General features: G+C 42.7%; 1 protein-coding gene across 1 annotated transcript in view; it reads left to right on the top strand.

The window, feature by feature from the left end:
* DNAJC21 (DnaJ heat shock protein family (Hsp40) member C21) overlaps positions 1 to 16,096 on the top strand; it is a 37,291-nt gene that overhangs the window by 10,268 nt on the left and 10,927 nt on the right. Inside the window, exons 3-9 of the mRNA XM_089689436.1 lie at positions 1,504 to 1,627; positions 3,619 to 3,744; positions 4,958 to 5,262; positions 8,499 to 8,641; positions 11,800 to 11,890; positions 13,684 to 13,860; positions 15,981 to 16,023. Coding sequence (XP_089545562.1) covers positions 1,504 to 1,627; positions 3,619 to 3,744; positions 4,958 to 5,262; positions 8,499 to 8,641; positions 11,800 to 11,890; positions 13,684 to 13,860; positions 15,981 to 16,023 — 1,009 coding nt within the window. The remainder of the gene's footprint in view (positions 1 to 1,503; positions 1,628 to 3,618; positions 3,745 to 4,957; positions 5,263 to 8,498; positions 8,642 to 11,799; positions 11,891 to 13,683; positions 13,861 to 15,980; positions 16,024 to 16,096) is intronic.

The following is a 16,096-nucleotide window of genomic DNA, read 5'->3' as shown; positions in this document are numbered from 1 at the left end:
GGGTTTAGTTCTGTTTTGAATTCAGTTTTGTCAAGCAAAAATGCATGGGTGTTGCAACGTGGACAAGTGTGGCCCTAAAAGTAACCAAAAAGATCCTGCTTTCCTTTTGCAGTGTTATTCTACTCGGGGTCAACATATAGATATCAACAATTTGCAACCCCCACTGATTAGACACTGAGGTTGATTTACTATAACTGGAGAGTGCAAAATCTGGTGCTGCTCTGCATAGAAACCAATCAGCTTCTAACTTCAGCTTGTTTAATTGTCGACAAAAATCTAAAAGCTTATTGGTTTCTATGCAAAGCTGCACCAGATTGTGCACTCTCGTTTCCATAAATTCCCCCCATGTGTGCTGCTTAGGAATTATAGTTTAATATTAGCCATGTGTGACCACCTTCGGCATTGCTGATTACACATTATTGGTGTTTACATGCTGACTCCTACAAGGCTATATTCACACCTAAGTGTTGCGTTTTTGAGGGTTTTCTTCTGTTTTTTTTTTTTTTTTTTTTTTTAAGCAGAATTGAAAAAAGGGGTGGAGAGCTACTGTTTGAGCTGAAACTATGCAACAAAACGCTAGAAAAAAAAACTCTCAGGCGTTTCCATTATGGTCTATGGGGGACAAAAACACTCAATTCTGTTTGAAGTGTAGCTCTTGTACTTTTATTTGAGTGACAGGTGTTTTGCTGCAAGAGGCAGAACGCTCAGATGTGAACAAGGGCTATTGAAAACAGAATGTTTTTGCTTGTGGAGTGTTTTTGTAGCTCAAAAAACGCTCAAGTGTGATCAGTGCCTAAATGAGTGTTTGAGGCAGTGGTGGTGCATGCACAGAATGACTTCACCAGTTCAGAATGACTGAAAACTGTTAATTCTGTGCATGCGCCACCACCACCACCACTACATGAATGGCTCCTTCAGAACTGACCTGTAAGCAACCATATTGTGAAACCAGCGGTGGCCAGTAGGGTCCTTGTACAGATGTAAATGTTAGCACAAGCATTACATGTTTACACATGTGGATTATGCAGAAATTCCAACCCCTTTGTTTCATTTTTTATTTTTTTTTAATGCTGCTGCACACAGTGCAGTTGTATGAATGGGCCCATAGACTTCTACACTGCTGCATACAGATGTATACCAAACTATACACTGTATGCATCTCTACACACCTGTTTTTTTTTACACCTGTATGCTTACTCATTGTGGGACAAAGATGCACTACCTAATCTAGAGCATGGTACTGCTTTTAGAAGGTTTCTGATAGGCTTGACTTGTTATACACAGCTCTATTCTTCATATTGTACGGGATATAAGAGTGGTGTCTGCTTTCAGCACTTTGGTGGTTTTCAGTTTCTAACTTCATCAGCTGGGAGTCTGTTTGTAGCAGATTAATAACTACCTTCCAGCGCCATTTTGCCCAGTAAGCTGTGGAATGTATTTTCCTTTATTAGGATTTAGGAATATTTAGTGGATTCCTTTTATTATGTTGTACTTGTTTTCTAGGTATGATAACCACAGAGACGCCCTATTAAAGGGAGGTGCAGATGGAGAATATCAAGACGACAGTCTAGACCTAGTTCAGTATTTCACTGTGACCTGCTACTCTGGATATGGTGATGATGAGAAGGTAAATAGCTTTTCCTTGGTGCACTCTGACATAAATGATACCTCCAGGCAAACCTGGGGATCATCGATGTGCTTACTGCTGGTAGTGGGCACCTCCAGCTTTGCCACCGCTGTAGAGCATCAAGGGACCCAGGTCTCTCTGTTGAGGAAAGTGACCAACTTCAGTGTTTGATGGTTTGGGGTAGCCTGCTCCTGCCTTTTGTGCTTTACTATTGGCCCATCACTAAATAATAGCAAAACCTAAGAGGAGGGGGTGAGGCAGAGCTGCAAGTACAGAAGCTTGTTGCTGATTCCATACGTGTTTAAAGTGTATGTGAAGGAGGGTAAGCTATTAGTAGGGGTTTTTGTTTTTTCTATTTGAAGGTTTACATTCACTTTAACTCATCTAAGGAAATATTGACAGCCTTTGTCAAATCTTATTTGTAGTCTTTATTTGTTTTTTTTTTCTCTTTCAGTTTGCATTTTGAAAGTCATTCTCTCATGCATACCAGCCCTTCTACATTGGGAGACATAGCAGACTCCTGGTGTATCTGTCCAGCTTTTAGACTTAGCCTTTAACTTTGGGCTAAGTTCCTCCAGTGGTCACTAGCGCTGCCACTTTTCTTTGTTTCCTATTTAGAGACTTTCTTGGGCATAGTATTAGGTTTAGCTTTACAGTTAAAGCCTAACTCCATCTTTCTTTTCATTTTAAATAGTTCATTTTGGCCAAGCTGACCCAAACAAACTATTTCCTTTACTAATTGCTGTGGCTGCTGTCAGTGCTGTATAAACCCAATACTGGAACATTTGGTAGACTTACCTTTACAATGGAATTCTCCAACACTGCCCTGGTGCTCCCATCTTCACCCAGTCTTCCTTCAGGGTTTGTGTGTTTTGGCTGTTTGAATGACCAAGCTGAGATGACATCACTCCCGATCATGTGCATGGGAGTCATGCACATGATCACTTTAAAGTGGATGGGGATTCAATGCGTTTACTGAGATATGCCTACCTGACTGGAAGGCCCTAGTAATATTGTTGGCCTAACAATTTGTTTATTGCCTAATTGAAGCTTCAGTGTCAGGCCTGTTTTAACACAAATTTTAACCCATGAAAACCCATCTCTTCAGGGAAGCCTACCCCACCCTCACCTAACAGCCGATCTCCTCCACTCCTCCTACCACTCCATCCCCCACAGCCACTTCCTCCTGTACCACTTACCCCTCCCTCCTAGATTGTAAGCTCGAAAGAGCAGGGCCCTCAAACCCCTCGTGTATTGTATTGTTACTGTATTGTCTCATGTACTGTCCCCCACTATAATGTACAGCGCTGAGCAAACCTTTTGGCACTATATAAATACTGTATAATATAATAATCACGGGAGGATGCTCTGCATTTAGGTCACACACATAAATGTAGAACACCCCTACATATGTGCAATGACGTTATCGGCTAAGGCTGATGCGAATATCTCCCAAAGAGTCCAAGTTTGCCTGCAAGTACAGGAAGCAGGAAAGAGATTCTCAGGCAACAGTCATCAATCACTGTAGATCCAAGCATTATGTGCATTATAATTTATTCCTTTAAAAACAAGTAGTTTCATATGAAGCTAGGCTTTTTATAAACAGATTTTTCTATGATGATGATAATACCAATAAACTAATAAAGATGATATAATAATAGCGTTGTTGAATAATAATTTATTATCCCTGTTCTTGCTGTTATTATTTGTTGTTATTTGTAAATATTGTTATTATTACGCCCTTCTGAGGCTTCCCATTTATATTTGATGTATTCTTTTTATTTCACATTTGCCATTGGTAACTAAAATTTGATCAGCTTATGAAAAATAACTGAAACTCAGATTCTGTCTGTAGAGCCGGAACATTCTTGTTTTGCAGCCTTCTGTAGTCACGCAGTTATAATTATGAAGGAAGATGCAGCAGTTGTTTTTGCCATTATGTCATATGACAGCCATCCAGTGGATAACGATGTACTGCCTTCTCCTCCCAGGGCTTCTATGCTGTATATCGACGAATCTTTGAGATGATTGTGAAGGAGGAAATGGAAAGTAAGATCAATCAGGATGAAGAAGAGGAATACCCACCGTTTGGAGACTCCCAGAGTGACTATGACATGGTACAGTGTTTCTATTATTCCTCGTTCGCTTTTCTAAGGTTGTGATCTGTGCTCAAATTTACCCTTCCTATATATGTAGCACATCTGGGGGGTGACCACTTGTTAAAGCAAATGTAAAGGCTCAAGGTTTTTTACCTTCATGTATTCTATGCATGAGGGTAAAAAAAACCTGTGTGCAGCAGTGCCCCCAGCCCCCTCAATACTTACCTGAACCCCATTGAAAGCCTCAGCTGTCCCGTGTCTGTGCCTCCTTATTGGCTAAGACAGCAAGCGGGAGCCAATGGCTCCTGCTGCTATCACAGCCAATCAGCCAATGAGGAGAGAGAGAGGGGGGGTGGGGCCAAGCCTCGGCTCTGTGTGTGAATGAACACAAGCTGCTTGCTATGGGGGCACCCAACAGGGGAAACCGAGAACAAGAGGATCCAGGCTGCTCTGTGCAAAACCACTGCACAGAGCAGGTAAGTATAGACATGTTTGTTATCTTACAAAAAAAAAAAAAAAAGAAAATGAACCTTAGTATCACTTTAATGTTGAAAATGTCAAATGAACCCTTTGCACACCACTATGCATTCTTACATATTTCTAACAAACTTTTGCATAAAATCAGGAATTCTTTGTTCACATGTTGCGTATTGCAATATATTTTTAAGTTGGCCAACTGCGTCAAAGTTATGCCAGTCCCTACTCTGCTGTGCAAAATGGCAAATACTTCCTTATAGCCTAATTTAATGGGCATACAGTATAGGGAGAGATTTACTAAAACCGGTGCAGCTGTGCTTAGAAACAAATCAGCTTCGAACTTCAGCTTCTTCACTTAAGCGTTGGCAATAAAACCTGGAAGCTGAATGTCTACCATGCACAGCTGCATCAGATTCTGTGTGCACCAGTTTTAGTAAATTTCCCCCATAGTGCCAATATGAGGCAGATAGACGCAGGTGTGAGAGAGAGACGGATTCAGGTCAGGTCACTGAGCTGCACTGTGTGTGTATGTATAACAAAGTCATCAGGAATTTTTAAATTGGTAAAACACTAGGCATTTCAGAGGATCTGGGAAATAACTGGAACAAGGAAAAAGGTGAAATGTTAAATTTGTTTGTTGTGCCTGGCTATATTAAAGAAACTGCACATTGGCTACATGTTCAGCTGTAGCAATGGAGATTTTGTTTAGAAACAAGATTATTTATTTTTATTCATTATCACTTTTTTCCTGCAGGTAGTGCACCCCTTTTATGCTTACTGGCAGAGCTTCTGCACTGTAAAGAACTTTGCCTGGAAAGAGGAGTATGACACCCGGCAGGCGTCCAATCGCTGGGAGAAACGGGCCATGGAGAAGGAAAACAAGAAAACTCGGGACAAGGCCCGGAAAGAGAGGAACGAGCTGGTCCGTGAGCTAGTGGCGTTTGTCAGAAAAAGGGACAAGAGAGTCCAGGCCCATCGGAAGCTGGTGGAGGAGCAGAATGCAGAGAAAGCCAAAAAGGTAGAGGAACTGCGAAGACAGCAGAAGATACAGAATGCCAAGTGAGTAAAGTTTAAAATAGGATGGATCACGTCATGGCGGGGGGGCGGGTCCCATTTTAATTTGATTCACGCCCTTTCATAATAGAATATGCGTTTAAAACAAAATGCAGGTTGGCTGGTGTGAACGAGCCTTCCAGTGTTATAATTTATGCAGACAAATGCATTTCACACATATTTGGCACAAATGTCAATTAGGGAAACAGAATACTCCTTAAAGCGGAAACTCACTCAAAAGGGGACGTTTCGCTTGTCTGCCCCCCCCCCCCTCTCCCTTTTAGTTTTGGCACTTTATTTTTTTTTGTAGGGGTTGGACAAGCGGTCCATTCACAAAGCGCAATGCCGGGAAGCCAGATGTGACTGCTTGTGGCTTCATATCCAGCTTCCCAAAGTACACATGGCAGCCCCTAGGGCTGAAGATAGACACAGCCGATTCGGGTGAGGACTGTGCTGGACTCCTGGACAAATAAGTGTTCTATTATTAAAAGTCAGCAGTTATAGTATTTGTAGTTACTGACTTTTAATTTTTTGTTTCTAGGGTGAAGAAGTGCTTTAAAAAGGGATGAGTGATTTCATCATAGAATAATAGAGATGGTCACCACTGAACTTTCCTTTTGGGAATGCTATTTCTTTGGCTGTTTTGCCAGTGCTTTGACTTCAGTGTTGTCTCGAGTATACTGATAAGGAGTTCTTCCACTTTTATGACATTCATGAATGCAGTGGTGATGCCTTCTCCAACACTGGGTCCATGACACCTTGCTCTCACAAGATGACCTCAGTCCTCTGGTTTGAAGAACACTGGTCATAATTAAGGCAGTTTAGTGCCACAATAGCTCTCCTGGGGCGGGGGGGCTGTTAAAAATAAAAATACCCAGATTTGGACTTTAGGTTCGACACATCACCTATCGTAAAAGGCCAACTTTAACGTTTGGGTTCACCGTTTTGCTGCATTACTTTATATTCATGTTTATGTGGTATACTTGTACTCAGGAGACATGGATGATTGTGTTTTAGGTCTTCACTAACTGCATAAAAGCAATCTGCTACCAAATTAACAGCTTGCCTACAGGACACTTATTGCGCGGTCCTGCAACACTGTACTTTTATAATTTTTTTGTGACCAATAGAGCTTTCTTTTGGTAGCATTTAATCACCTCTGGGGTTTTTATTTTTTCTTAAACCAAAAACTACTGAAAATTTTGAAAAAAAACCAAAACGTTTTTTCTTAGTTTTTTTTTATAAAATTTAGTAAATAAGTTATATTTCTCTTTCACTGATGTGCGCTAATGAGGCTGCAGTGATGGGCACTGATAGGCTGCACTGATGGGCATTAATGAGGAGGCACTGTTAGGCGGCACTGACTGGCACTGTTAGGCGGCACTGACTGGCACTGTTAGGCAGCACTGACTGGCACTGTTAGGCAGCACTGACTGGCACTGTTAGGCAGCACTGACTGGCACTGTTAGGCAGCACTGACTGGCACTGTTAGGCAGCACTGACTGGCACTGTTAGGCGGCACTGACTGGCACTGTTAGGCGGCACTGACTGGCACTGTTAGGCGGCACTGACTGGCACTGTTAGGCGGCACTGACTGGCACTGTTAGGCGGCACTGTTAGGCGGCACTGATGGGTGACACTGAAAGGCAGCTCAGGTGGGCACTGATATGTGGCATTGATGTGCACTGATAGGCACTGATATGTGGCATTGATGTGGCACTGATGGGCAATGGCAGGTGGCACTGATGAGCTCTGACAGCTGGCACTGATGGACACTGACAGGTGGCACTGCTGGGGCTACACTGATCATCAGGGCACACTGATGATCAGTGTACATATCCCGTCCACGGAATGCCGATTACCCGCTCTCCTCTCGAGCTGTCAGCGTGACAGCTCGAGAGGAGAGAAATGCCGATAACCGGCATTTACCTGTTTACATGTGATCAGCTGTGATTGGACACAGCTGATCACATCACCGAGCCGACCTCTTCGGCTCTTTCCGTGGATCGGTGATCCGCTGTGTCCGAGGGACACAGCACACCGCCGATCGCTGCGCTGTGCGACATCTTATGATGTCCTCCCAGAACGAGAGAACCACCTTGCGCCTGTCATTGTACTATATGGCGGGAGGTGGTTAAAATTCCAAAATGTACACTCACTGGCCTCTTTATTAGGTTCACCTGTTCAATTGCATAGTAACACAAATTGCTAATCAGCCAATCGCATGGCAGCAACTCAAATAACCACTGGTTACAACCAAGGTATGCAGAATGCCATCTCTGAATGTACAACACGTTGAACTTTGACGCAGATGGGCCACAGCAGCAGAAGACTACACCGGGTGCCACTGCTGTCGGTTAAGAACAGGAAACGGAGGCTACAATTCGCACAGGTTCACCAACATTGGGCAATGGAAGATTGGAAAAACATTGCCTGGTCTGGTGAGTCTCCATTTTAGCTGCAACATTCGGATGGTATGGTCAGAATTTGGCATAAACAATATGAAAGCATGGATCCATCCTGTCTTGTATTAACGGTTTAGGCTGGTGGTGGTGGTGTAATGGTGTTGGGGAGATTTTCTTGCCACACTTTGGGCCCCTTAGTACCAATCGAGCATCGTTTAAACACCACAGTCAACCTGAGTATTGTTACTGACCATGTCCATCCCTTCATGACTACAGTGCACCCTTCTGATGGCTACTTCCAGTAGGATAATACACAATGTCACAAAGATCAAATCATCTCATTGGTTTATTGAGCATGACAATACGTTCTCTGTACTCCAATGGCCTCCACAGTTACCAGATTTCAATCTAATAGAGCAACTTTGGGATGTGGTGGAACAGGAGATTTGCATCATAGATGCGCATCCGATAAATCTGCTGCAACTGCGTGACCCTATCATGTCAATATGGACCAGAATCTCTGAGGAATGTTTCCAACACTTTATACATTGTTGAATCTATGCCATGAAGAATTAAGGCAGTTCTGAAGGCAAAGGGTAGTTCAACCCGATACTAGCAATGTGTACCTAATAAAGTGGCCATTGAGTGTATATGGTAATATGGCCTTTTTTTAAACTGACACAAAGGCAAAAGCTTCGAATAACGTTTGCAATCTGCAGCCATCTGGATGCATCCTGACTTCTCCACCCTCTCACAAAACATCCTGTGTTTTTCTTTTTCTTTTCTTTTTTTAGAGTTTTGCAGGGTATTAAGTTTTTTTATTTTAATTTTCCACAGGCTGGCAGAGCAGTACAAGGAGCAGAGCTGGATGGCCATGTCTGAGCTGGAGAAAGAGCTGCAGCAGATGGAAGCTCAGTATGACCAGGAGTTTGGAGATGGGATGGAGGATTATGAAGAGGAAGTAGATGAACAGCAGAATGGTTAGTGAGCAACATGTGATAACTGAAAGGGAGGGCAGACCTCGCTTACCACAGAGGCTTTTTTAATATCTGGATTGGTTCAGTTTGGGTAAAAAAGGTCATGTCATAGGTCATAGACAGCGCTATTTATATACTTAAATATCTCCATGGTCTGTATAAAGTATTTACCAGATTAATATTTTGTCCCAAGTACTGTACAAAGGACAAGGGGACATCTGTTGTGCATGCAGAAATATCTTACAATCCGGTTTAAAAAGGCTTCATTACAGTAAGAGTAGTCAAAAATTGCTGTGTCTCTTCTATTTTGCATGTGTCCGATTTGGCTTCACAAATTAGTGCATCTCAAGACAAAATCTGTTTCTTTGAGTTGAGGATTCAGTTGGACCGTCTGTCATGTTTTTATTGCTGTCTTCATCCCCATTGGGGATGTTCACTACTCTAATCGTAATGGTACTCATTGTTAGAAAGAAAGTGAAGCGAAATAAAAAAATGTTAGCTTTGTCCCTAGAACAAAAGGTAATGGGAATATCTGTTCCCGATACAGTTGTCTAAGGGGGGAATGTCCCTCTTTTTTGGGAGATTTTAACTAACTTCCTGTTGCATCTTTGGGACAGGAAGTGAAGGGAAATGTTGCCAATGTGCGCAGACTGAAAAAATATAACTGGAAGAGGTTTAAGCCATTCTCTATTCTACCCAAAACTGTGTGTCTATAAATACACTTTGAAGTAAATAGAGGCTGCACACTAGATGTCCACTGCACATACGCAGCTTTATTCTAGCATCTTCATCATTCGCCTCTGTCCCTCCCTTCATTTACAGTCATGGCCGAAATTGTTGGCACCCTTGATATTTTTCCTGAAAATCAAGTATTTCACACAAAAAAGGTATTGCATTAACACATGTTTTGCTATACACATGTTTATTCCCTTTGTATGTATTGGAACAAATATAAAACAGAGGCAGAAAAGCAAATATGACATAATGTCACACAAAACCCCAAAAATGGGCTGGACAAAAGTATTGGCACCCTTAACTTAATATTTGGTTGCACACCCTTTGGAAAACATAACTGAAATCAGTCGCTTCCTATAACCATCAATAAGCTTCTGACACCTCTCACCCGGAATTTTGGACCACTCTTCCTTTGCAAACAGCTCCAGGTCTCTCTTATTGGAAGGACACCTTTTCCCAACAGCAATTTTAAGATCTCTCCACAGGTGTTCAATGGGATTTAGATCTGGGCTCATTGCTGGCCACTTCAGAACTCTCCAGCGCTTCTTTGCCATCCATTTCTGAGTGCTTTTTGACGTATGTTTGGGGTCATTGTCCTGCTGGAAGACCCAGGATCTTGGACGCAAACCCAGCTTTCTGACACTGGGCCCTACAGTGCGACCCAAAATCCTTTGGTAATCCTCAGATTTCATGATGCCTTGCACACAGTCAAGGCACCCAGTGCCAGAGGCAGCAAAACAACCCCAAAACATCATTGAACCTCCACCATATTTTACCGTAGGTACTGTGTTTTGTTCTTTGTAGGCCTCATTCCGTTTTCGGTAAACAGTAGAATGATGTGCTTTACCGAAAAGCTCTATCTTGGTCTCATCTGTCCACAAGACGTTTTCCCAGAAGGCTTTTGGCTTACTCAAGTACATTTTGGCAAACTGTAGTCTTGCTTTTTTATGTCTCTGTGTCAGCAGTGGGGTCCTCCTGGGTCTCCTGCCATAGCGTTTCATTTCATTTAAATGTCGACGGATAGTTCGCGCTGACACTGATGCTCCCTGAGCCTGCAGGACAGCTTGAATGTCTTTGGAACATGTTTGGGGCTGCTTATCCACCATCCGGACTATTCTGCGTTGCAATCTTTCATCAATTTTCCTCATCCGTCCACGACCAGGGAGATTAGCTACAGTGCCATGGGTTGCAAACTTCTTGATAATGTTGCGCACTGTGGACAAAGGCAAATCTAGTTCTCTGGAGATGGACTTGTAACCTTGAGATTGTTGATATTTTGCCACAATTTTGGTTCTCAGGTCCTCAGACAGTTCTCGTCTCCTCTTTCTGTTGTCCATGCTTAGTGTGGCACAGACAGACACACAATGCAAAGGTTAAGTGAACGTCTCTCCTTTTTATCTGCTTTCAGGTGTGATTTCTATATTGCCCACACCTGTTACTTGCCCCAGGTGAGTTTACAGGAGCATCACATGCTTGTAACATTCTTATTTATCCGCAGTTGTGAAAGGGTGCCAATACTTTTGTCCAGCCCATTTTTGGAGGTTTGTGTGACATTATGTCGAATTTGCTTTCTTTCCTCCCTTTTTTTGTTTTGTCCCAATACACACAAAGGGAATAAACATGTGTATAGCAAAACATGTGTTAATGCAATACGTTTCGTGAGAAATACATGATTTCCTGGAGAAATATCAAGGGTGCCAACAATTTCGGCCATGACTGTATTTCTTGCTTGGGGATGCAGCTGGTTCTCGGCCGTACTTTCCTCACGCTCTGACAGCGTGAGGAAAGTGCAGCCGAGGACCGGCAATTGCATTTCCCGGTGATCAGCGTGTCATTGGACACGGCTAATCATGTGGTAAAAGGCCGCTGTGATCGGCCTTTTACCACATCATGTGATCAGCTGTGTCCGTAGGACACGGAGATAGCCGGGTGCGCGCCCCCGGGTGCGCACAGGAGAGCGCGTTCTGGGAGGACGTCATATGACACTTTCCCAGAACTGGCCGGCCGCAGTGTAGCCGTCATTCGGCTATCTGCGGTTGGCAAGTAGTTAATCTCTAATTGTGCACTTTCCTTTGATCTACCAACAACTATGTAATATAGGATCACCATACAATCTGACTTTATATTTGCCAAAACTATATATGGGGACCTACCTAATTTATCCAGTCAGTTTAGGCAATCCCTTCCATTACAAAGTTGTTAGATGTAAAGGAGATTGTACAATCAGATTGTAATTTGTGCTGAGCTTAAGGACCTGTGTGATTGGATAAAAGTTGAAAGGACTGTTAAGGTTTGTCCTCTTATTACATTATATAACCAGTCTACAATCTGATTTGTAGTGTGTGTGGCTATCTGTACTTGAATTAGATTCACATATATGATCTAAACCTCAGTGTCTCAGTAAATTGTGTTTTCTGAATCATTAGGCAAAGCCAGCGATGAAGGCGATGAGGAGGAGGAATTGTACAGTGACCTATACTGTCCTGCTTGTGACAAAGCCTTCAAGACTGATAAAGCGTGAGTCTAAGTATTATCCTCAGCATGTATGCTGAATCCCTCAAAATGCAATGGGCCTCATTCATAAAGCTGTCCAAGGAACAAACAAATATGATCCTGACGTCACCTGCATACCTCTTCACCTTGGCTAATCAAAGGAAGCCTTGTATTCACTGAAAAAAGGCAAGATGTCTCTTCACGGCAGAGATGCATGAAGATTGACTCTCTTTATGTCCAGTATTAAAGTAGAGCTATACTCACCTCTGCTCCAGCAGGGCAGCGTCCTAATGCTCCCGGCCACTGGCATCTTTGGGCAGCCGGCTTCCAGGTCTCGATCGTCAGCTGCTGTCATTGGCCGGGTGAGGGTGACGTCACTCCCGTGCATGCACAAGGGTTTAGTCAGATTTGGCAATGCCAAATTTGTACAGTGAGTTCTACATGCGCAGCTCACTACACAGGGGCTGACAGGCAAGTAAGTAATCTTACTGCAGAAGAGACAAAGTATTTTTTATCTAAAATTCCACTTCAAGGGGCGGTTCACATCACAAATCGCTCAGTAATGTGTTTGTCTTCCTGTGTGATTTGAGTGCAGTGCATTTTTAGCCCATTTATTTGAAATCGCACTGTACTGCACCAAAAGTAGTGCATACACTGCTTTAAAAAAAAAAACAACTGAAACCTGATCACATGGTACATCTGTAACATGCATTCTGGTGCAGGCAAACGCACTGCAGTTGGGGTGTTAGCATTATATTGACATCCGCTGCAGATTGCAAGGGCATTGCATTTCGAATGCAGTGTGGGAATCGCACATGGAACACAGGTTTCCCGCACCATATTCTGGTGTGAACGGACCCTAAAGGAAAATGTTTTGTACTGTTGCCGGAAAACAGTGCTGTGTATTGTACATAGCATAGCCTACTACAGTATATTACAGCCTAAGCACCAACCAGTTTGTTCTGGTATGCAGAATTGGTCCAAGCTGGCACAAACAAATCATACAAAGTGCAAGGAAACCTTGTGGTTTAACACTTTTGTTACATTGTTAAAGAGAAATTCCAACCCAAAGTTTTTTGTTTCCATTTTTTTGGATAGAGTAAGGAAACTTTTGTTGGAATAACTCCCTCTTTCTGTGGAGTCAAAAGAACAGAAAATGAAGGGAAATCGCCCCAGCAGAGACACAGACTATTCAAAACTAAAATCTTTAGGGTGACATTTTACCAAATAAAAAAAAAATGCAGCATTAAAAGTGAAATAACATCACTCTGAAAAATAGCATCTATTCCCCAGCAACGTGTAACATTTACTCTCATGTGGTTTTTTTTTTATTGGTTTTTTTGCCTCTCTCCCTCCCTCCAGCCACAGATGCTGGCAACCTCTGGGTCCCATCACTCCTCCCATACCTTTTTACATACAAAAGTAGTGAATCTGATCCCCTGGCATATAAAGACTTAATTCTGTCAGCAGTAACAGGGACACTCCACCCCCTGCTGGAACTTGATTGTATGGCGGTTTCTCTACTTTAACATGTAAACAATGTAGCAAATTTTACCTCTGTGGAGTTGGGTTGACCTTCATTGGTTGACGCAGGCACAAGGGTACATAAAAAACAATTGTTCTCTGTGTGCCCATTCACACCATACATATGCCCTGTCTCATTTTTCTATTAGTTGCCTTCCACCTTACTGTTACCTGTAATGTGATCTGTATTCCCACCGTAACTATATTGTGTGCTGTGGTCTACGGAGCCGATTTATTTATAAGTGTGCTATGTTCTGCAAAGTTTCTAGTTTGATCTTCCTGTTGTAATTCAGAATGAAGAATCATGAGAAGTCTAAGAAGCATCGGGAGATGGTTGCTCTCCTGCGGCAGCAATTGGAGGCTGAAGAGGAGGAGTACAGTGCTTCTGTCGGGGAAGACAGCAGTGTCCTGGATGGAGGAGGGGAGGTGCTGTCTGAAGACCAGGAACCCGAGGAGACGTTAAAACCAAAGTAAGCCATGATGTAAATTAAGTGCGTCATTCATGCCTAGTGTTAAAGGAAACCTGCACTAGGAGCATACATAGGCTGCAATTGTTGAATTCTCCTTTTGAAAATGCTAGTTGGCTGGCTATTATGTTGATCCAAAAACATTAATACTTTCTATGTCTCTAACAAGTATGTTAGTAAGCAGCATGCTTGTTCCAACTCAGTGGTTCATAAAGTACTGTGAATAGATAAGCCAGGCAACCAGCATTTTTTGCCAGCAATAGCAGCTCAATACAAAGGGGCTTACAAGCACACTTTCAAGCTAGCCAGAAAAATTAAACAACTTGTTTACCCAGCAACCCCAAACTACCCAGGTTAAAAACAGAGCTTTTTATTCTATACATTTGCAAATATATGTTGAGGACATACTGGTGCACCAAGGCATCACTATAGAGTGTGTTCCCTAACTCAAAACTATTGGAGTTCCCAAATATGGGACACATTTAAGAATGCATAAACCGGAGAGCAGGCTCACCTGGAGAGAGAGCTCCACAATCCATGAAGATACAGGAACACAAGGGAAGCCTGGACATCGCCTTTACGCAGGTGAAGACATCCATTGACACCCAGTCCAAAAAGCAATAATAGCAGGCACTTTGATTAGTTTGAAACTGGCAAAAGGAGAAAGGTGTATATGGGCGCGGCAATATATAAAACGGAACAAAGGTGTTCCCCAGCCAGCCCGTCCACAAAAAAAGCTAACTAAACTGTCTAGCCTACTTGGATTAAAGACAGAGTTGACAGTTTTAGTTTTTTTTTCTAAAACCTCCAGGCCTTCTGAGTTGGAAGAATGGGACACCTATAGCCACATAATATTCACGTAATGGACACCTTGTTACACCCCTGGTCACACAGGCCATGACCAATACTTAGATGTGATGGCTGCATTAGTTTTCTCTTTTTCAGGCTTTTTTCCTCCTGTGATCCTGCCAGTAACACATTTCCTGTCCTCAGGTGACAACACTCCCTCACTGCACTGAATCTGTAGAGGTGCAGCCTGGTCGAAAAGTTAAACTGGCACACTCTTCAAGTGAACTCCAGAACGACAGTAGAATACATTTTAAATACATGTATTGTGGTTTACTACTATTGCTTTCTGCTTCAGCATCATTATCTCTGTTTGGTGAGAAATAAGCCAAGTCACTATCGGATCAGAAGGCTGGAGGTAGAAAGGTGCACCACAAAGCTGAACTAGGAAGATAAATTGCTAAGAGATGCTGTTAGGACAGGCATGGTCCACTGTTGACTATCAGGAAAAGCACCCTAAAGAATATATCGGGCATTTCCAGTTATGAAGGACCATGTGACTCACTTCCTTTATTCTTAGGGTAGATTTAGACATACGTCTAAATCTCCATTGCCTCTGAAGCCCGATGGGGCTCAAATTGCGTTCTAGAGGCTACTGACAGGTGGTGAGGAAGCGATGGGATGCTTCCTCACTGCCTGTTTGAACTCCATTTTGTCAGATAAATGTGCTTCCCTATTGACTTGAATGTGTAGCATTCAGCCGGCTTGCCTCCTACTGAGCACTACTTGTTGGGTCAACCTTGCCGCAGGCATGAAGCATCGAGGGCAGTTGTCGGGCAGTCAGAATACGTCTCAACCGCACATTTTTGCCGCCCTCCAAACCGCAAGATTAAACAAAGCCTTACTATGTTACAGTACTGGTGCTTGGCTCAGCATTGTCACTAGAGGTGTAACTAGATCTTGCACAGGGCTTCCATTCTTTGCATCTATTGGCTGGATGGAGTTTATGTTGGTAAGGCTGCTTGCTTTTTTGTTGCAAACCCAAACCACAGATTAATTTTAAAGGAAAGCTGTCAGTGTTACAAGAGAAGTACATAGATGACCATTGATGACCCTTTGAATACTCCTGTTGCTTTGGCGGTCATGCCAATCAATCATCAGTAGTAGTGGCTTCTGAGCCGCTGACAATATTTGCTTGTGTAATAAGTGTGGTTTACACAACTAAAACTCCTTTTTATAAATGGATCTGCAATGGCAGCCCACGTATTCTTCTCACCAATGTTTTTCCTCAAGTGGTGCCTGTTTGCAATTGAGATGTTTTTGTATCCTTTCTTCAGATCAAGCAAGAAACAAAAAAAGAAAAAACAGAAAGGCTCTAAGGTGAGTGTTTAAGTGCCATATGTAATTTTCCCATCAAATGGAACACACATATAATTGATTACAAAATAAATAA

Source organism: Staurois parvus, unplaced genomic scaffold (genome assembly GCF_062004578.1).
Source record: "Staurois parvus isolate SC_StPar_1 unplaced genomic scaffold, SC_StPar_1.0 ptg000475l, whole genome shotgun sequence".
In the NCBI taxonomy this organism is placed as follows: Eukaryota; Metazoa; Chordata; class Amphibia; order Anura; family Ranidae; genus Staurois; species Staurois parvus.
Note: the sequence above shows the minus strand (reverse complement) of the source record. Positions and strands in the feature narration are given on the sequence as shown.